Source organism: Crocodylus siamensis, chromosome 2 (genome assembly GCF_052110815.1).
Source record: "Crocodylus siamensis isolate JL-2025a chromosome 2, ASM5211081v1, whole genome shotgun sequence".
Lineage (NCBI taxonomy): Eukaryota > Metazoa > Chordata > Crocodylia > Crocodylidae > Crocodylus > Crocodylus siamensis.
In genome coordinates this window covers 160437120-160459644 of record NC_143396.1, presented here as the reverse complement: position 1 = coordinate 160459644, position 22525 = coordinate 160437120, and the positions used below count along the sequence as shown (strand labels likewise).

At 40.8% G+C, this 22525-nt stretch overlaps 2 protein-coding genes across 6 annotated transcripts in view; both read right to left on the bottom strand.

Moving 5' to 3' along the window:
* Positions 1 to 1217: 1217 nt before the first annotated feature.
* On the bottom strand, positions 1218 to 10799 carry COX18 (cytochrome c oxidase assembly factor COX18). 2 transcript variants are annotated; one of them, XM_090031950.1, is made up of 6 exons: positions 10506 to 10799; positions 9747 to 9847; positions 8572 to 8735; positions 6584 to 6696; positions 3328 to 3435; positions 1218 to 1693 (listed from the first exon to the last, which is right to left on the bottom strand). In XM_090031950.1, the coding sequence occupies exons 1-6, from the start codon at positions 10782 to 10784 to the stop codon at positions 1523 to 1525; spliced, it is 936 nt and encodes a 311-aa protein (XP_089888076.1). In that variant the 5' UTR covers positions 10785 to 10799; the 3' UTR covers positions 1218 to 1522. The 2 variants fall into 2 exon arrangements, with proteins under 2 accessions (XP_089888076.1, XP_089888077.1); XM_090031951.1 differs by having other exon boundaries at positions 6584 to 6654.
* Positions 10800 to 16309: 5510 nt separating this feature from the next.
* Positions 16310 to 22525, bottom strand: part of ANKRD17 (ankyrin repeat domain 17) — a 197678-nt gene continuing 191462 nt past the window's right edge. For all 4 annotated transcript variants that reach the window (XM_090031944.1, XM_090031946.1, XM_090031948.1 and 1 more), the window contains 3 exons: positions 21368 to 21543; positions 20372 to 20536; positions 16310 to 18633 (listed from right to left, as the gene is read on the bottom strand). In XM_090031944.1, coding sequence (XP_089888070.1) covers positions 18574 to 18633; positions 20372 to 20536; positions 21368 to 21543 — 401 coding nt within the window. In that variant the 3' untranslated portion in view covers positions 16310 to 18573. The remainder of the gene's footprint in view (positions 18634 to 20371; positions 20537 to 21367; positions 21544 to 22525) is intronic.

The window sequence follows — 22525 nt, the reverse complement described above, 5'->3', positions numbered from 1 at the left end:
ATTTTTTGGAGATGAGAGATAAGAAGGAGACCTATAGCAGACTTTACCTGAAAGAATTTAACCCTCTAATATTCACTGTAACAAGACACAAATATACTAAGGCAATATTCTGCAATAATGCATGATTTATAAATTCAGAAACCTGTCAGGAAGAAGCTGAATTAGTGTTTAGTTTTAAACACTTATATACACACCCATTCTATACTCCTAGTGTGGGACTTTAATAGGTTTGTTCTTAGTACCCTATTTGCAATTCATATTCCAGATTTATTTAGAAATATAAGTTTTGACATATGGTTTCAGATCATTAGTCCTACTGTTGGATTCCAGTTGGTCTGTTGTTCTAGTTTCCTTTGAAGAATCTGGTAACTTCCCAGGCCTCATTTCCCAACTGTGAGCACCGCATATGCAATGGCAGGAGGAAGGGGGGTGTTCCTGTTGCATATGACAAGCTGTCATTAAGCATGCTACCAAATAACACTTTCTTGCCTATTTCGCAATTGCTGGTTGTATTTTTGCACCCATTTATCTTTCAGTATGTGCAATGAATAACTGTGACATCACTGGCATTTGGTGTTGCATATATATCTAGCTATTTGCCTTGGTTCCCATAGTCACTCTTCCTTGTTTTCTTTTAACATAATCAACTTAATGTTACATTCTACTAATTAGTTTCTTAATGGATATTACACCCATTTCATACAATTGAGAACCTCCTGAATTTAAATCCTGTGACTGATTCCAGAACAATTATATTTATGTTTCACACAGAACACTGATAGAAAGTATAATTAATTATCCCCTATTTTATACTTGAGAAACTGCAATATGAAGAGCTGAAGTGACTTGCCCAGTCTTGTTACACAAGAGGTGAACATCAGAGCCAAAAACCCTGTGAATGGTGGCAGTGAAACTGTCTCCCCACTGCTTAAACCCTTAGGTTCTGATCTTATTTCAGATGAGTTCATTGACAGTGCCAACAAAGAGGCAATTAGTTCAGCATGTAGTTTCACAAAAAAAAGCTTCCATCATAATTGTCACTAGGACCACAACATGGGTTATTTGAAGGCCAACTGACTGACTACATGATCACTACAGAATCCGGAGAGAGGAACATCTTTGCAATTACAACCCACTGTGGTATATAGTCTTCAAAAAAAATATTCATGTTGTTCCCTAAACAACTATGTGCAAAATATAGGTAACTATAGGCAAAATCAGTTTAGTCAGTTTAGTTGTAAAATAGAAGAGTTCCATCATCCAGTTTTATTTAACATCCTTCTTCATCCCATCTTGCTTACACACTTACAAAACACCATTCTTGAAACAAAATCTAGCCTGCCTAGCAATCAAGAATATCCAGTGCATTTCTCATGGAATCAGACAACCAGTACTTGGTTAGGAACATAAACACAATTCTAAAGGCAGCAGTATAAAATTAAATATACATTTCAGAACTTTATCACTTCTCAATGACCCTTGTTGCTTTTATGAAGTAGTTCTTCCAACAGGACAAAATGAATCACTTTAAGAAGTATCTGGCATAAAATGCAGCAAAAATATCTCTGTAAGGAGTCTCAGAACAGGATTTGGTCTTTGGTATATGACACAGTTGACGAACGGTAGGTGAGCGCAGCAACAGATTGTGCAACAGTCCCATGAAGCTGGAGGACAACCAATACAAAGCCATAGACTGTAATGAGAGAATAACATATTCAACAACCCAAAGTGCAATAAAAGCACTGAAATTCCAACACTTCAAACTACAACTATTGATTATTCTTTTTTAGAGCAACCCTCCTAAATATAGCAACCTTCCTAAATATACCTTATATTTAACAGCTATGGCTTCCATTCCAAACACACTTTTGTTTAAAAACCCTCTGTAAAAAGGTGATGATTTATGAGACCAAGCATTAAGGTTCAATAGGGACAAATGCAAAGTCCTGCACTTAGAATGGAACAATCCTATGCACCACTACGAGCTGGGGACGAACTGGCTAAGTAGCACCTCTGCAGAGAAAGACCTGGGGGTTATAGTGGACAAAAAGCTGAATGTAAGCCAACAGTGTGCCCTTGTGAAGAAGGCCAACAGCATATTGGGTTACATTAGTAAGAGAGTGTTGCCAGCAGATCAAGGGAAGTGATTCTTCCCCTCTATTCAGCACTAGTGAGGCCACATCTGGAATACTCTGTCCAGTTTTGACCCTTCTCCCCTCACACACAGTACAGAAAACATAACAGACAAATTGGAGAGAGGCCAATTAAAATGATTAGAGGGCTGGGGGATGTGCCCTTATGAGGAGAGGCCAAGGGAACTATTCTCAGAGGTGGCAGATCACAGAACAAGGAGCAATGGTATCAAGTTGCAGCAAAGGAAGTTTAGGTTAGATATTAGGAAACACTCTCTCACTAGGAAGGTAGTAGTAAAGCACTGGAACAGGTTACCCAGGGAAGCTGTGGAATCTCCATCCTTGAAGGTTTTTAAGATCCAGCTAGACAAAGCCTTGGCTGGGATGATCTAGTTGGGGCTGGTTCTGCTTTGAGCAGAGGTTTGAACTGGATGACTTCCTGAGGTCCCTTCCAACCCTAATTTTCTGATTCTATGATTAAAAAAAAATGAAATGCACTTTCCCTCTGGATCTCCTGTTCTGTCTTTTCTAGGTCTGTTTTGTGGATTGTGAGCTGCTTGGCATAAGTTACTGGTTATTTTATATCTTACAAGTACTGACCACTTCCTAAGTATGTAACAATAAATAACTTGTAATGAGCTTAAGACATCACACTGTATGTATTAGAAGAAAATAAAATACCAGCATTTCTATATAGAATATATTAGGCTACGGATCCTACATGCAATATTCCTTGAACACAGTTCAATATAGAACATGCATTTGTATTGCACATTGAACACCATGAACCATCAAGTGTGGCCAGCAGTTACAAGCTGCTGCAGAGTCCCTGGTGCAATACACTAGGGTGGCCGAATCTCTGAATCAAACCAGAGGACCCTTTAATCTCTCCAAATTGAATCAGAACCCTCTGTGCGATGCTCCCTGCGCCCCAGCATTGCAGCGATCATGAGCCATGCTGGTACCACAAGGTATGTAGAAAAAACTTTTAAAGCTGTGCCTATGTCTGAATCACTGGTTCTCTGAATCAGCATCTAATCTTCAGATTTGGATTTGGCTGAATCGAATCAGGGACAGTGATTCAAATCAATAAACTGAATCAACTGTCCCCAATTCGGGCTGAATCCAAATTGAAATTGAATAGGGCCTGCTTCGCACACCCCTACAATACACATCATTATGGTTCTGTACTTACTGAAGGGACAGAAGCAGCAATAGGAATCATTAATACAGACACCCCTCGACTCAAGTTGGTAGCCAACTTCTGGAGCCTGGATAGCTCATGGTTTCTAAAAGAAAAGATCTGAGGAGATAGATGGGAAGAAAGATTTTTTTTAAATATTGAAAACTAGAGTTGATTTATCAATGTTAAATGTTTTTCAACCATGTATTCTGTTCACAAATATTATTTTCAATCACTGGGGTGTTCCAATCAAGTACATTTAAAAACATTAATAAATTATTCCCTCTAATCCCTTTGGTTTCTTACAGACCCTACTCAGTATTTTTCTAGCCAATTTTGTATCAGTCATTCTTCTAAAACATCTGCAGAGAATATCACTTCACAGAATAAGTTTTTGAACATTAAGTGAGCTTCTAACACCTGGTCTTCAAGCACAGTCCTCTGAGAAAACTGTTAAAAGGCACAGCTAATCATCCTCAAACAGTTTGATAAATAACTGGAAAAAACACAGAAGGTGGACAGTCAAACTTTGACTATCATTCTTCAAGAAATTTGTAAGCCAAATTACTTGGGAAAATATAAAATAGAGCATAAATGAAATCTAGGTGGATGATGGAAATGAGAAAGACGGAGAGAGATGCTCAGTATCTTAAAAGGTAACAAGAATGTGTGGAATTTTAAAAGAACATGAAGTCAGGCCTCCTCTCTATGTAGTTTGTATTTTCCAATTCACGTGTTTACATTTTTTTGGAAGAAAATGAAGAATTGATCAACAAGAATGTGTGATGAAGTTAATTTAAAAGTATGAAATATCCTTCTTTCCCCTTATTATTTTATTTTCTGCTTAATTTGCTCCCTTCACAAAAAAACCAAAACTTGTGACTTAGTTGAAAATGCCAGGAAAGAGACCATGGACTTTTGCATATAATTCATTAATATACACATACACCTTAATTTTGGGTAATTAATTATTAAAAAACCCCACAAAATACAAGGAGCAAAGTAGGTTCTTGTTTTTTTAAAAACATTCTTTCATACATACATTCTAAAATTCTATGTACACTGCAATTCTTTTACTAGTTTTAGCTGCAAAATACAAACAAAAGACCGATCTCTTTACAATCTGTTTTTAGTGGGGCTGTAACCTCTCTTATGACACTAAGTACTCGCAAAGCTGGGACTGTAGTTTTTTTAGACCCCTGCCAGATGTGCAGGATCAGCTTCAGGGCTCCCAGCCATAGGGTGACATGGTGTACCCCCATGGTGGGAGCCTGGATTGGCTGACAGGGCCCCCAGCTGCAGGATCTTGTTACCTGCTGGTGCAGATGGAGCCTGAGAGCATGATCCTAGGCACTCCCTGCATGGGCAATAAGGTGTGATAGGGTTTGAAGTGCGTGTGCATGGCAGGAGGCATGGTTGTGGGATCAAACATCAGATCCCATCACACCTTATTGCCCGTGCAGTGGGAGCTAAGGATCATGATCCTGCCCGCCCCTTCCCCCCTGCCAGCACCAGCAAGCGGCAAACTCCTGCAGTTGGGAGCCCCATCAGCTGATCCAGCTCCCAGCCACAGGGGCACACCATGTGCCCCAGAGGCTGAGAGCCTATAGCTGATAGGGCTCCCAGCCTTGGGGTCACCATGCAGTCCTACAGCTGAGAGACCTGCAGCTGATTTGGGCTCTTAACCACAAGGGTGCACCATGTGGCCCTGCAGTTGGAAGCCCTACTGCTGGTGTGGACTCTCAACCCTGGGTGCACATGGTGGGATCAGCTGCAGGGCTACAAGCCACAGAGGCACATGGCAAGCCCCTGCAGCAGGGAGCCCAGATCAGCACATGGTGCTCCCAGCCACAGGAGTACATGGTGAACCCCATTAGCTGTAAGCTCCCAGCTTCTAGTGTGCATGGTGCACTGGGAGCCCAGTGAGCTGACAGGGCTCTCAGCTTCAGGGGTGGACCTGGCCACACACTGAATTATTGGTGTCAGAGAAACCAGCCTCAAAGTTAGCACACATTTTCTCTGGAATAATTTTGTGGCTTATTCCTTGTTTTATGACGCCATTAATTGTTTTAATGTGTGACCAGCTTATAACTTAAAGATGCAACTAACTGGTTAGTCACGACTTAAGTGGCAAGGGCCTTAGGTGCAGAAGCAAACTCTTTTTTGCTACATAAGAAATTTCAGCCACTTAAAGATTGTGGACCATATTTGCATAAATGTAGAAAGTATACGACACTTGCTTACTTGGAAAATGGATTCATCTCAGCATTTACTGTCTGAACTGACAAAGAAACAAAAGAACCCCTACATCATCTCCTCATCGAATGTCACAATCCCTCTGCTTTCATACTTTAACAACATGCCACTTTTTTTCCCTATTTTTTAAACTTAAAACTTTAATTTACTTTTTATCAAAGCTTGCTGCTCCTTTAAAACAGGGGTACTCAGTCTCTGGCTCTGTAGAGGCATGACATCCAGCCTGCTGGTCTCACGGGTTGGAAACTTGACAACAGGGAGCAGTGGAAGCTTCATGTAGCCAGATCTAGCTTTGCCTGGGCCACTGCCTATGCAGCAGGATGAGGGGCAGGCTGCCAACGTGTCAAGACTGGGCCAAGCCATTTCTCCCCGTCCACAGGCCTGGATCAGGCCTGCTTCCCCCCACTCCCTTCTTCCCAACAAATCCAGATTGGAGCTGCTCTGCCCTGCCCCCAGCAGACAGCCAGATCCAGCCTGCAGAGGGAACTGGTACCACCCATCCTGCACACACGGCAAAAAGTTTGGGCACCACTTGCTTCAGAATCACAATTATTATATATGTAGCCATCATTTGTGGTGCATTAAAAGTAGTGTTCTAGCGATCTACTAAGGAAAAGCAAGCCAAAAATAAATGCAGCCCCCAGGACTGTTATTTATGCACCAAAATTTATCCTAAGTTATAGCATTGTCAGAGTAATAAATGGGAGTAGGCTAATTAGTCTTCTCACAGGAGATACTGTAGAGTGATGATTAAACTTCAGTAAGGTTGACCTACTAAAAAACAGTATCCAAAATGACATACCAGAGTTTAATCAGCATTTGCTCCACACAGAGCCAGTATTCACACCCCTGAAATATACTGTAGAAGGGAAAACTGTAGTTGTTCTGTATCAGTTTATAATTCAAAATGGCCATAGTATATCCATATTTTATAAAGACAGCCCTGAATGATTCCTAATCATACAGAAAAGAACATACTTTTATACCTGTCCAACCTTTATCATCAACATACCTCCACTATTAACAAATTGAGGATCCCAAGCACGACTGGCAAAATCCATGTAGAATCTGGTACAGTGAGGTCTGTAAACCACAGAATTCCACCTGAACAAAACTGTTTCTGAACTGTGAAGTTAATTAAAAAAAAAATTATACACACACACACACACACACACGTACATCAATCAATGCATCACTCTCACCATAACATCAGTTTAAATTGGGCAGAATTCTGCTTTTAAATTGGCTCTACAAGTGAACATTTCTGTACTATTTGTGACAATACATTGGTTAGTAACAATTGGTAACTAACAATCTTCCTGTCTTTCCCTTAGACGTAGAGGAGGGAATACATATATGAGATTTATGCATTTCAAGAAGAAAAGCTCCTTCTTATGATGAGTAATAGTATGAACTTACAAGCAAGCTGTATATTAATAATCGTATTCGTTTCTGGACATTTGACACGTGTACACATAAATAAACAGACTGAAAAACAACCTACATATAATCCACTACATGCCATAAAGGAACTATACAATTCAAAGAACTTCAAAGGGTGAATTTAAAAATTAACCCATTCTTATAACGTATCTATTGCAAATATACTCTGAAAAAGTAACTTACTAGTTTCACCTTGTTTACATACTGAATACTGTTAAAGCAAAGCATTTAAAGAGACTTTTAAATTAAATCATTGCACTTACGGGCACAGCCTGCCAACTGAATGACATAAGGAAATATAAAAGTAAGAGCTAACTGGCTGACAAGGATTGAAACAGGCAAATAATAACAAGTAACTTGCTCTGAATCAATTTTTTCATTAACAAAATACATTTTGTAATAGTAGAAAACCGACTCTCTTAAAAATGAATATGCTACACATTAATGGGCTAAATATCATATTACTGAGCTCTATAATATATAGCTTTTAAAGTCTAAAGTGCCAAAAAGGGCATAATTATTTTAAAGCTATGCCCACTTAAGTATAAAAAAGGGGTAACATTAAAACACCACGTGCATGAATTAATACAGGAACCAGCACTGACCATGTATTTCTTATATTATAGATATCATGGGACTTAATCAATATGGGCATATTGATCCGTTTTCTGTAGATCTGTTTTTTGTCCAACATTGGATCGGCATCAATATAAAGAAAATTTACTTGACCGGAAATTGTCCATATCAGGCCAATAATTTGGCCGATAAATGGCCCATGCACACGCGTAGCTGTTCAGTGCAGGAGACAGTGAGAAGCACAGACCAGCAGCGTGGAGCTGCCTCCAGCTGGTAAGTCTGGTGTGATGGACAGGGAGGGAAGAGGGAAGAGGCTGGGGGGGGGCAGATTAAGGCCCCTGTGGGGAGGGAGGCGTAGGGCTGGGGCAAGCACTGCCCAGCTAGGGCAAGGTGGGTATGGCATGGAGCTATGGCTCATCCAGGGAGTGAGGGGGAGAAGGGCAGCTCCTGCTGCTGCACACCACTTGGCTAGGAGACACTGGTCTGGCACTTGTCTGCTCGTGCAGTGGCTCCCACCACTGCTCCCACTGCTTGTCCCCCTAGGCAGTGTGTGCCCCTGGATCTGCACAGGGAGGGCTGGGGCTGTGCTGAGAAGGGGCTACAGCGAATTTGTGGCTGCAGCCCTCTCCTCCCCCCATAGCTCCATCTCAGAGCAGCCTCACCCCACCAGGAAGAGCTTGGTGCAGCCCTAGCTCCAGCCTGTGCAGATCCAGGGACACACACTCCCCTGTGCCCTCCCAGACAAGTGGTGGGAGCAGCGGTGGCAGCCGTCGACATGCATGAGAGCACTGGAACAGCAGCTCCCAGCTGAGCGGAGCACAGTGGCAAGAGCTGTCCTCCCTCCTCACATGCCCTGGGCACAACTCAAATCAACAACTCAAATTTTTAAAGAAACAGACAATATTGGTAAAAGTAGTAACCAGAAAAAGCTATCTAGCAAACCAGATTTTTGTTTGCAGTGCAAATGTTCAGAATGATCACCTTCAGGGTCTGCAGCACCTACACTGTAGTTGCGCAAAGCAATGGACACGGAGAACCACACAGGAATCTGAACCCACATTAGCAAACTGGCTTTGAAGGGATGGCAGTTTTCTCGAACATATAATTCTGAAATAATCCTTCGTAGGTTTTTCTTGAACTGGAACCTGATTGGAAAAAACAAACCTCCTTGCATTAAATGATAAAAAAAAAAAAAACACTTTTACTCATTCTGAAATAATAATTCTAAGGGCTGCACATCTCACTTTTCTCACTCACATGGGGCACTAGAGCACTATGTCTCCGCCTTCCATTCCCTGTATGCCAATCCCTCCCCCATTTACCTTTTATTGTAATTTGTTTTGTTTAACTTTCCAAGACAATTTCCCATAATATTGCCTTGTAGCAATATTAGAATTGACATTTTAGTCTTAGTGTTGTCTGTGACCAGATTATACTGCAAGCACCTCAGCACAGAGACTACTATTCAGATTTGCAGGATTTGGTCTGTCCAATTTACTATATGTACTTGAATCCAAGATGAGTCCTGTCTGTCTGCACCCCCCCGGGGTCAATGGGGGTGGAAAAACAAGCCTAGTCTTGGACTGAAGTACCAGCTGCTTCAGCTCCCATTTCAGTCTGGTTCTGGAACCCAAGCTGCTGCTTGAAGCCAGCAGCAATTTGGTGAGTGCAAGTCAGGGGCCACAGCTAGGGTGGCAGCCTGGGTTGAGGATGGGTTGCAGTGCAAGTTGGGGATCTGGCAGGGAACAGGGTGGTAATGTGTTGCAAAGTAAAAGTGCAAAATCCCAATAAGAAACTCTACAGTTTCAGTACATTGTTGCGCTTTACTCATTGATTATATTAGCCAGCAGGTAAAAAGTACACAGGCATAGATTATAGCTGCAACTTTAATTTCAATAACCAGAAGATTCTACAAAACAAGATCCTAATAGGGAATTAAAAATGCATATAGTTCAATCTTTTGGGGGGTTGATTCTAATATACCTTTAATGTTAACACAGTTAACATGGGAACATTTTTTTAAAAAAAGCCAGAATATGGTGAAAAAGCCACTGATTCTTTTTGCACAATTTGTCATTAGCCTTACTTATTTGTTAACTTGCTTTTATTTTCACTTGCAGTGAATGCATAAATTACTATTATAAACATGATCTTACCTGGCAACCTTTTCAGACCAACCCTGTTGCTTTCCAAAAACTGCAACTTCATAGCGAAGATGCTTTGCTAGGTTGTCTATTTCGGGCCGCAAATTTTCCAACTAGGTAAACAAAATGCAAAATTGATTATATAGAAAAATAAAACATCAAATCGGCACCCAGTCTGGATTCTCTACAGATGTTTGCCAGCTATTAAAAATTACTTACTCCAAACAACCCGGCTTATCAGAAATATATCCCTGAGGAATTTGTGGGAGAGCACGGAGCATTTCCAACTAACACAATCAAGCAGCTGCCTTACCATTCAATAGGCAGCCCAAGTTTGTTCTTTTTGCTTGTACAGTATAACCTCATAAATACGGATATTGAAAATCTGGCACTTTTTAAATCCATACTCCATCGGGAAGTACCGGTGGCCAGTCCCAGAGCAGCAGAGAGGGAAGCTTGCCCAAAGTGCTAGCTTCTCCATCCTCCCTTACCCCCACCAGATGAACCTGCCTTCAGGGCAGCCCCTGACACCTGTAGGGCCAGGGATGGGCTCAAAACCTCTCCAGAGGGTCTCTCATGCAACACACCCCCAAGAAGAAAAAAACCTTTTTTCTAGAAGACACTAGTAGCTAACAGCAAGTAACCAAGCGGCAACCCTGCTGCAGTTGCTGCCACTGCCCCCTGCAGAGGCCGAGCCCGCGGGCACCCGACTCCCACCGCCCGCTGCCGCTGGGGGGCCCTCCAGGCGGCCCTGGGGGGGCTCGCACCCACCTTGGCCAGGACGACGCCCTGGTGCACGGCCAACGGCAGGGTGAGCGCGGTGCGCAGCACAACGCTGGCGCAGACAATGCTGCCCCACCAGGGCAGCCCCGTGGCCGCCTGCAGCGCCTCCAGCCCGTCCTCCGCCCAGTGTACGGGCGCTGCATCAGTCAGCCCCGCGCTCCAACCCCCTCCGCCCGTCGTCGCCGCCGCCGCCGAGGCGGCCGCCCAGCCCCCGCTCCGCCCCCACGGCCCCGCCGCACGCCACAGCTGCCCCGCGCTCCGCCACATCCCGCAGCTGCCCAGACCCCGCCCCCGCCCTCTCCGGAAGGCAGCGGGGACCGGAAGTGCCGCCGCGGCCGCCATGATGGGTGAAGGCAGCCTGCTATAAACCTGCAGTGGACCGGCGTTCGGATTGGTCGGCCGGGGTGCAGCGCATGCGCCGTGCAGGCAGAGCCGGCGGGTGGTGGGTCATGCAGACGTTACGGCACGAGCTTTATAGCGCTGCTTCTGCGATTGGCTGGTCTGCTGCGCAGTGCAGGTAGAGCAGACCGGGGCGCAGGCGGGCCGAGCCCCTCGGCTTCCCGGCCTCAAGCGAGGTGGGGTGGGTCAGGCAAGCCCGGCCCGGGGGGCAGAGCACCTCTGCACTGGTTTTGAGGTAACCTGTGCACCTACCCCCCCCCCCCCCGGCTGTCAGAGGGATGAACAGACAGGCAAAAGAGGTAGAAGGCAAACAGTCCAGGCAGGGAAAGGGAAGTAAGGAAAAGAAAGTAGCTTTGAAAGAAACTGTACTTAGCTGCAGGGAGGGGGCTTATACCACAAGGCCAAAAATGGAGAAAGGAGGCAAATCAAGGGGGAAACTATGGGAAAGTTAGTAGGAGGAGGACATGGAGCTGGATGAAGCAAGCATGAAACACTGAAGATTGAGCTGAAGACAGCAAGAAGGCAATGCGAAGATTCACGGAAAGGGGTGACATTACATGGCACTTTTGGGTCCTGTGATTACAAGCATATTCTTGCTCTTGTGAGCTGTTGCATGATCATTGATCACACATACATCCAACTTAAATATATACCCCAAACAGTCCCATCCCATTCAGGAGTCTTTGTTGGATGACTTGAGCTATCATCCTACAATTCAAAACTAACATTTAAAAGAAATTTAAATCCTCAGCTTTCCTACTGAGGTTGTTAAAGGAGACAGATGCTGATGGGATATTTTTTTTTCCACAAGGAACTAAAGTGAGACCATCAACTCCTCACCCACACAAGCACTTGAAGTCAGACTGTAATCAACTGAGATGAGGATTGGATAGGAATTCCCATTAAATGTGAATGAAATTTAATGGCAGGAAAACAAAATGGAAGGAAGCTCCTGGTCTTAAAAGTGACATTCTCTGTCCCTTGCCCTTCCTCCTCCCCCCCACACTCTTGAAAGGAAGTTCCAGAAACTCACTGTAGTAATAGAAGTTTAATTTCCAGGTTAAATTGACTCATGGCCCTTTCACACCCATTTATGCTTGTACCAGCATTGTCCTATACCATACATAGGTGCCCCCCCCCATTTATACCCTTCTTGCTCTTATAATTATATCCCATGTCAGCCTTTAACTAAAATAAGTAAACCAAGCTCTTTAGTTCTCCATTTCCCAGATGAAATTTCGCCAGGTTCTTATACAATAGCATTAGTTCTTCTCTATCTCTACTGAAAATACCTCAGCTGATTCATGCTGGGATCGATTTCTTCTTTATCACAGGACTGATCCATTAATCTGATTTGCCTATAAGAAATTCATACAATCAAACATATCTTTTCTTCTGGTTGCCAACTTACAGCAGCAATTCTTGCTCTTGGTCCTTAAGTGTGGGGCTTTATCCTTTGCAGTATTTGAATTTCATTCCATTTCCAACGCTTCAGTTTTCAAGGGTCCAGTCCTCCAGTCTCAAGAGTTCAACCCTTCTACCTAGATGATATTACCCAGTTGGGTCATCAACAATTTTCATTAGCACTAAGGTTATTAATAAATATATTAAGGGTGTGGTAGCATCTTTGGAAGCACTCATCTTAAAAAAAAAAAGAAGTCCACTACTAACCCCCTCACCAACATAATTCACCATCATCCCCACTTTACTTGGTTCCACCAGTCCCATGCAAATTGTACACATCTCCTTCCTCAGTTTAACGAGTAATTCTAACATTGTATCATATCAAAATGCTTAATTGAAGTCCAGATAGATGAGTTAGATCATATTCCTCATGTCTGGGAAGTCAGGGCAATCTGGTACTTTGTACATTGGGATAATATATTGTTGACATAAGCTTACCAATGTTGTGTTCCTTTTTGTCTGTTTCTTCAAAATTTGTCCAGTCTTGCCTATTAGCGAGGTCTGATTACTGGCTCTGCAGTTCTCTAAAAAAACAAAAAAAATCACTCTTCCCCCTGACATTTCTTTAATGTACAGTAGTAACCAAATTTGCTGTTCTTCAGACACAGGGATTAAGGCTACAAGGGGCCTCAAGTTCAGTCTTTTCCCTTATACTAAATCAAAATAAAATCTAATCAGGATCATCTCTGACAGGTGCTTCTTTAACCTAAAAATCTGCAGGATCCCACACACTCTTAGCAGCCTGTTGTAGAGCTTAAGCTATGTCTTACCATTTGAAACATTTTCCTACTAATTTAAATCTCTCACAGATCAGATTATTTAGTTCTCACCTTCTCTATGCGACTACAGAGCGCAACTAATCACCATACCTTTTATCAAAACCTATCGCATATTAGAATATTTGCATTCTTCCTTGGTCTTCACTTTTCACCTAGTCAGCTATTTCCCATTTTATATCATGTAACTAGTTGCTGTCCCCTACATGTAACAGTCTGCACTTGCCTTTAGTGAATCTCACTGATCCCTGTTTCTCCAATTTGTAAAGATAATTTTACCTCTAATCCTGTGTTCCTAAATATTAAGTTTTGTGTTATTCACAAATTTTAAGTGTACTTTTTATTTTGTCAACCAAATCACAAAAACTTGATATAATATTACACCTCAATTTGATAGGTATGATAAATTCCATGAAGGGCTCAGAATGTCATGTGGAAATTTTACAGCTTTTTCAGTTTCCCCAACTTGAGCACATTAATCTTAATGTTCCTTTCAACTTGCATATGGTAATTTCCATTTTTACATACTTATTCCAATTGGCCAACCTGCCCATGACCCAGCTATACTTAGATTATAAGTAAGGACCTTATTTAAAATAAGAACAAATTCTGTTGCATTTCAACTTCATCCTCACTACACAGCAGCCCCACTTTTTCCTCTCCCTCTCCCTCTATTTGCACAACTAAAAATCCCTTAAAAAACAACAAACAACAACCCTTTGCAGTCTTACTCAGATGAATTTGGTCAGCTTTCATTTTATCGCGACAGTTTCTGACCTCAAAACAGCTTCCTTTGCAGATCAATTCCTCTCTCATTCTGCTTACTATTCTTCTTTTTGAGATGGATGTTCATTCTGTTAAGTCCAGAGAAGTCAAACATCTGGCCTGCGCTGTGGCCCATGGACCTTTGCTCTGACCACAGTGATCTGCCTTCCCACAGCAGCACCACAGGCAAAATTCTTGAGGATCTGGCAGGGATTCTGCCTGCGGTGCTGCTAGGATTGCCAATGCCCCTGCTCTTGTGAAAGCAGTGGCTGCCACTGTGGGAAGACCAGCTACCGTGGTCAGAGCTGGGGCTGAAACCAGTAAGGGAGAATCTGTCCAGTGTCATTTGGGCACTGACTGCTGCTGTGAGAACCCGTGACTGTGACCAGAGCCAGGGCTCTGATTGCAGTGGTGGGGATTCTACCTGTAGTGCCACTGACACTGCCAGCACGAGAGCCTGAGTGTAGTCTGCAAGCACCTGAAAAGCAGGGAATGCAGCCCAACTAATTTTAGTTAGACACTCCTGTCCTAGAATCCTTAAGTCACCTCCCCCCTCCTTATTCCCCTCCCAGTATTTTAACCTCCAATTTGGAGGTTTTATATCTTCTTACTATCCATTTTAGCTATTCAGTTTTTCTATATCCAAGAGTTCAGTAGCTGAAGTAATGGCAAAAATTTCATGGTTAGGTAGAACCCTGGAAAAAACATACTAATATTGTCTCACCTTGTACATTAATTCACAGTACCCTTGCATCTTATTTTAACTTTGGCTTATTTTATCACCTGGCCAGGGGTACTCTGTGCTTGTCCTCCTACAGCTTCATTTGGCCGCTTAAAATTAACAGTGTAAAACATTACATTTGTTCCTTATATCACGTCTTTTAAAAAGACCAAAAAGTTGCTAAAATGTTTTTGGTCATCAGACATTTTATTTTGCCCTTCTGCTAATTCACAGCAGCCACATTCAATCCATTATTTTATTTTTAATTTCATTGCAAAAATGAAAATGTTCTTTTTTGTTTTAATGGCAATATAAAACTCTAACAGATGTAGACCTTCACCAAAAATTACTACAGTGTTTTTACTGATTACTAAGAAAAATGACTAGAGAATGTTTTTACATAGAGAAAGCTCTAAACCATTTATACTGAATAATTAGCTGTGTTACCCAGTGGAAATTATTTTTAACATTTTATCCCAAATCATATAGGGCTTCCAAGATGGGTTTTTTTTTCCCCAGTGGTTTGACATGGAAATATATTTTTCAGGAGCAAATTCACTAATAAAATACCATACCTATGATACTTAAACAAGTTTGGTAGCTACCGTGAACTGTCTCCTCCACAATTTAAATCTAAGAATATGATGTTACTAAGAAGGATGCAGTAAGAGTAGCCACCAAGTTTGACAACAAACTTAAATTATATCTAATGCAATGTGGTTGATCTGATAAATTAATGCAAGTGGACCCTGAGACTTTAGTATCACAGTGAACATGCAGAAAGTGCTTAGAAGTGTTTACTCTTGTATTTTTAACTACTTAGTAGTAGTCCTGGTTCATAACAGGTTGTGTTTATGGTTCAAAACAATCTTTTGATTATTTCAAATTGTGTGTGATGTGAGATTAAGAGAGTTCAGCATCTCCAAAAATCACTGAGAACAAAACAGAAAACTGTCTAAAATTAACCCAGTGGATTGCTTTATATATTTCCCCCATTCTGCCCTATATGAAGCTTGCCTAATGCAAGACTAGTCTTAGTGAGCATCAGGTTTAGTAGCTTGCACGTTAAATTCATTTCCTCAGCAGCTGGATTTATGGAAACAGAATGACTCTCATGAATTTAGGATTTAAGGTAAAGGCTAGCATTAAAACCAGTGTGCAATAATTTATCCATAGTGTAAACTGATATAGTTGAAATGAATAAGCCCAGCTGCATTCTTTGTCTGAGGAAATCAAATGCACTATGTTAATTAAGAACAGGGGGAAAAGCAGACAGAAATTTTGATAAACAACACTTAAAATTTATCATTGTACAAAACTATAAAACTACATTCCTTCATACACTGATGGGTGAAGACAGTTTAAACTAAAAACTAGTTATGTTTTTGTGAAGTGTCTGTTGAGTGCAAAGGCATTCAGTAGGTTTGCCTGTCGTACAACTCTTAACTAGATTCTAGTGCTTTATCATTGAGTGGTATAAACAGATTACAAAACATATTGCGATGCTTGTTATTTTGTTGTTTAAAGGAATGAACTAACTCATAGCTCATGTTTCGTGAGTTATGCCATTCCCCTGTTAAGCAAGGAAAAAAATTATGTACTCTGCATATACACACTCCAATAATCTATACATGTGCATTAAAAAAATAGAGAAGACCTGCCAGGTCTCAAAAGAGTATGTTCCTTTTTTTATTGGTCAAATAAAATGCATTACATTTGAAATATAAAAAATGTATCTGAAAAAATGTTCCTAGTACAGACTTCTAAAAACCCAGTATTTTAACAAGCCTGATCCCCACAAACGAAACATGGGGCATTCCAGCCTGTGTCCCCTGTCCACAGTTTTGTTTCAAGTCAACAAAATACAGATAGCTTTATAAGAAACCACATCCTACGAAACTCAGTTCTTTCGAACCACAGAATACATTTTGTTGTAATAAATATTGAAGTATTATTTCTCAAGAGGATTATTTCAGAAGAATAAAAATAATCCTAATTAGCACTGGAGAAGCATTAAGCATAAAATTCTAGGAGAGTGGTAAAGGTTATATAAAATACTTTAATAGCATTATTCCCCACTCATAGTAAAGTGCTGAAATTGAATTTAAATCATTTTTACTAACAACTGGTCAGTTAGGTATCCATTTTGATCCAACTAAGTCTTCATACATTAGATTTCAGAAGGAGGAATCAGAGATGGCTAATTTAGAGCACTGCCTATGGGTACGTATACAGACACTGGTATTCACAAAATTCTAGACATGTCAAAAGTATTTAAAAGACTGATTTGTTATCTTTGGGGGAAGAAATCCTTCTGGCCTTATGCAGTTATGAAATAGCATTTTAGAAATCTGGTTTTATATTCCAACAAACTATGTAGTGAAACTGGGATATTCCTTCAACTAGAAGGAATCCAAAGCTTGTGCATCTGAACACTAATTCACCACAAAGATCTAATTTGATTGACGCTGTATCTTAAAAAGCTTTTCCTTTAGCCTTCTTCCATTTAGAGGAGCATACTGTATATACCATGCTGGCCTCCTTTTCTATTATTCCAGACTAAATTTGATCTATGAATGTAGCTCAAACTATTCAACTGTATATCACATGTACACAGGCATCTGTGTGTGTTGAATTGGCACCCTTGACTTAAAAAAGCTGTTTGTCATAAGCTGGTAAAAGCTTGTCTTACAGTTTTTCTGAATGAACTGGCTTTTCCTGCTACTTCTGTTCAGAACATACTGGTGCTTTTAACTCCAAGCAACTTTCAAAATGAAGGTGATAAAAGCTATTAGAGATACCAACTGACCAAGAAATTTCCATTTGGAATTTTCAAAATCAACTTTTGAGAGGAAGTCATTCAGTTCTGAACAAGATATCACCTGCTACTAGAGCCACCAGTTTTTGCATAAGCCATTGTTTGGAGGCAGTTTTATTAATGAAGCTGTAAGTTGTAAGTGGATGTGCTCACTTTTAGTATAATAGCCAAAAATAAATATTAAAAAAAAAAAAATCAGTCTTCTCTGTCAACTGGAAGACACTGGAGATGGATGCACTTAGTATGGTCACAGAACTGAACATGCCTCAGTACAGCAACCCAGCTAGAAGAGTCATTTGCAACAGATCCTGCAAGATGGTACAGTTACTGGGGAACTCTATGGTCCTTAGTGTGAAGAAAGTTAGTTCTGAAAGTGCCAAAAGGCTAAAGTCTCAAGAACTTTTTGGTGAAAAAGTCTGTCATAGAATAAAAACAGAAATTTTAGTATCTATTCGGTTACAAGAGAAAAACAAACAGATGTATGCCTTTTCAAAAAACCAATGTATATAACTGGGAAAAAACACTGATAATGCCCATTTTTATACTGTACTTAAATTACACAAGTAGAAAAGTTATGCTTATTAATAGTTTAATGTATGAAGGAAACATCCAGATTTCTGAGTATGAAGGTACATATCTCACATTAATTTAAGTCTACATAAAGTAGAGCCTCTATACTGACATCTTGAAATTTACTTTCTGCTTAGCCATTTGTTATGTAAACAATTGTACATTTATTTGCCATTCTAAAACTTCAGGATCAAGTTTACATAATTTTGCTAAATTTCTGTGTTTGCTCAGAAGCAGTTTACAGTACTAAAACCAACCAGCCAAAGAACAGCTTCAACAGAAAGTTGTCCAAAAGAGGGAAAAAAAACAAACAAAACAAAAAAGAAAATGAAAAGAAAAACTAACTAAGTTGAAACGTATGATGGTGGGGAATGGGTGGTCACAATGTTCACAGAAAAAGGTCAGTTAGTAAGTTCTTCTGCAAAAAGCCTACACACTTCAGTCAAGCACATCAGTAGAATGATCTGGGAGCATATAAACTGTTTTTGCCGTGTGTGTTCCTCTGAATAAAAAGGAATCTCCAGGCTAACAAGTTGATCCCACTCAGCCAAGCTGGTTCATATGCACACTGTTCATGTGAGGTGTCCAAGTTCCAGTCCATACCTGAAAGAAAAGTGAAGTTCATCAACCATGGACGATTCAGCATTTAGGAATTCTAGGCTTAGATCAGATGTTTACAAATGTTTATAGTCTGGCTCTGCATTTCACACCTGTGCAATTGTTTTATCTATTAATAAACTGCCCCAAGTTATTTTTTCTCAAATGTAAGACTCGTGTGTCAAGATGCCTTTCCTCATTTTTCCATTTTATCTTGTGCTGTTTCCTTGAATCACACATCCTACCTACATGTTCCCTTCAGAACTGCATAGATTATTTTTTTCCTCAGGTTTTTCCATCTAACTGCAAAAATGGTTCAGCCAAACACTGAACTATCATACCAGTGAGTTACAAAGCTACAACCCCCACCCCCCTCCCCATTTACTACCACAGCGGGTCATGAAACCAGGTTCAACTACAACACGAAGGCATTGAGCTCTGGAGTTGGGAAGCTAGAGGCCTCCTTCCCGCTTTGAGTAGTCTGGTAAACTAAAGGTCTATTTTTGTGATTCTAAACTTTTCCAGCATCAAATATCTTCTCCTCCACTGGGAAAAGTGTGTATTACACATAACAAAGGCAGAGAAAACTAATTTATACTAAACAAAAATTACTTTAACAGAGTTTAGTGTAGAATCATAAACCAAGTTCTAAGTTTTGTATGGCTGGGTGCAAGCTATGGCTGCTCCAGTACAGTTGAATTTGCCAGTAAAGAGGGAGAAAAAGAATGCAAGGAACCCCTCCCTTTATACTGTGCCTATGCAGCAGACACCCTCAGAATTCATCAGAGTGAGGAAACTTATGCAGCCTACAGTGGCAGCAATCTCAGAAAAAGTGCTCTGGACACATGCTGGGCATGTCTACACATGCACTTTAATGTGCAGTAGCCTATTTTAATGCACATTAAAGCGTCACAGCAAAAACTGTGCCAATACACTAATGCTCAGTAAAACTAGGCTACTGTGCTTTAAACATCACTAAATGTGTGCTTTTGCTACTGTGCATTAGGACACCCTTATGCGTGTTTAGTTAGTACCTCACATTAGAGGTACTAAATTCAATGCGTAGTAGCAAAAGTGCATTAATGAACATGTAGATGCACCCAGTGATGATGAGGTCAGGGCAATGTTAAAACAGATCCAGGAAAGGCTGTGTTTTCTTTTCCAAAACCAGTGGAGTCATTTTGCTTGCCAAAAGCATAATGGCTCCTGGACTAGTGCTGTAACATGCTCGTCTCCTTGGGCAAAGCATAATTTAAACATAGCAGAGTAAGTGGCACTTTCCACGAAAGCAAATAACCTACATGATAGAAATGCTCATCTCACAGAGCTTCTATAGAAGCAAAACAGCATATATAAATATGTTTAACAAGCTAAAACATAATTACTATCAGGACTTCCCTGTATCTAGCACTCACCCAGAATAGCTATGCAATTGTCTCCCCTCCCCACAAATTTCCTCCAGAAAAAGTGCCTTTCTCCAGTGGATTAAGCTAGCCCTATAAAAAGTTCTTATTTCAGAATGCAAGTACCCACGTGGAAAACAATTATGATCACTTTTGTGTTTTATGATTCCCAACCCAAATTACCCTGAAATATCTTCTATAGACATGCCCTTAATTTTACCCTACTTACAAAACTAAACACATTGTACAGAAAAATCTTCATGTTTTGCCTTATTCAGAGGACTGCTTATGTGTGGTTGATTAGGTTGAAGTCAAAGACATAAATAAAAATGCAGTATTACCGTTTGAGGGCCATTATTTTCTGTGGAATTTGAAACCATCTTTATCAGCGAGTTCCAGGATGGGTCAGCAGCATGAGGTCCATTAAATATAGGACCACCAGGACCATCTGTGATGGGTGCTACAGGAGGAATCACTGCATTCCCGTACACAGAGAAAGGCATACCCTTAAGAGGAAAAAGTTGAATCAAAATTAAAAGAAATGCTTACGTGCACAATGGGGATAGACGTATTGTTTTTTTTTGGAAATTATCTAAATCTTTACTGTTAGAGTAAGATATTAGATTTGCTATATATTTACTCTAACATCTTTATTATATAGCAGCTTTTCAGAAGAGACATATGAAGATCAGTTATTAATACTCTTACATGCCTGCTCACAATGTTTTGACAGTGCTATAGAATAGCTTCCTGTCTTGAATAATATAGAAATATTCCTACACTATAATGGATATTAGTAAGCAGCTACTGATCCTCTGGATCATGGTGTGTGCCTAAGAGGTCTAGTCAGGTGCCTGATGAATCTGCTTTCATAAAATTCTGAGACTGTCAAACCAAGACTTTCAACACATACACCCAGGCAAGAGCATGGAGAAGTGGACACTGCCCAAGACCTACCATCCCCATTTTAGGCCACTATAACAGAATCCAAAGGCCAGACTGAGTCCAGATGTTTAGTGCCTCAATCGTTGTAGCTTCTTCCAGAGAGCAACAGATAAGAACTACTGCTGACTGCCTAATGCCCGAGTGAGGGTGCATTTGTGTCAGGGTGTTGCCCCTTAGCCTTTTGCCAACTAAGGAGTATCCACAAGGCAGCAAGGGCTAGGGTTTTGAAGCACCCAATGCTCACCTTACTCTGGAGGTTGCATCATTGTAGTATTTTACAGAAACTACCCCACCACAAGTAGCCCCATCATGTTGCCACCAGGCCATCCAGTTGGATGCAATTTACAGTCATATCCAGAACCAAATGGGTATTAGTGTATTAGGATTATTACCCCCACTTTAGGAAAGTCCATGTATCCTGCAGGAACATGTTGATGGAATGTACCAGAAGGAGTTACAATCCCTGTACTATCTCTTTCCATTGCTTGATGTGAAAACACACCCGGATCAGACATTGGCCTGTGGATCATATGACTTCCCATTCCACTGTGACACCAGTCTACTTTATCTAGAAAAGAAACAGACATAGCAATCAATCAATGATTATGTAATTATTAATAAACTTGCCTGCGGATCCAGATTAGTATCTTTAGCACTAAATCATTTCCACAAAAGAAGTGTTCCTCACCTTCCAGTAACACTGACCACAGATTACATACACTCTTGATGTTTAAGGGGTATTTGCACCATGCACAGAATCTATGTGGGCATTCACTCCAAGAACAAATCCCATTTAATGAAGAAAGATGCCAAATTATTATTTATGAATTGCAAAAACATTTCTCGATCATTTCTCTTTAAATTGCTACTGAATGGTCTGCCCTTAGAGGTCCTGTGCTAAGGGGTTGAGGATTACAGTTTCCTAGAACTCAGCTCTGAAGGATGAGAGCTGTGAAGGACAGACTGTAAAGTCAAAACAGAGGGTGTTTTTCCCCCAAAACATCTCCTGTAGTGCCTGAACACCAGGTGGCAAATTCTCTCAGTGCTAATATGAAGATGACATGTTGCCACAGGTCCCTAGAAAAATATCACATGTCAATAACTCAACATGTACCACCTGGACAATTCCAGGCAGTGCGTACATAGTGCTTTTAAACAGACTGGATTCCTTTTTAGAAGACCTCTTTAGTTAAACAAATTACCAAGCTCAATACAGGTGGTGAATCGGATAAAACTGAAAGCTATACAGGAGGTCAGGGCAAAGTCTAGAGAAAGCAAAAATAAGAAAGATGCACAATCGTCTTCAGAGGAATCTACTACTTCATCCTCAACAGATGACAAATTTCCCTAGTCCCTGTGGTAGCCATCCACTTTGTTATCTGTGGTTTTGTCTAACAGTAAGTTTGACAACTAAAGTTCTAAGCAATGGAGCTTCATAATCAAAAAGTTCTCTGCTATATCTGTAGGACAACTTTAAGGTATCAGAGCAGAAACTTATGCTTTCTCTACTGTATAAGTGGTTTTGGAATAAGCAAATTAACACAAAAGAG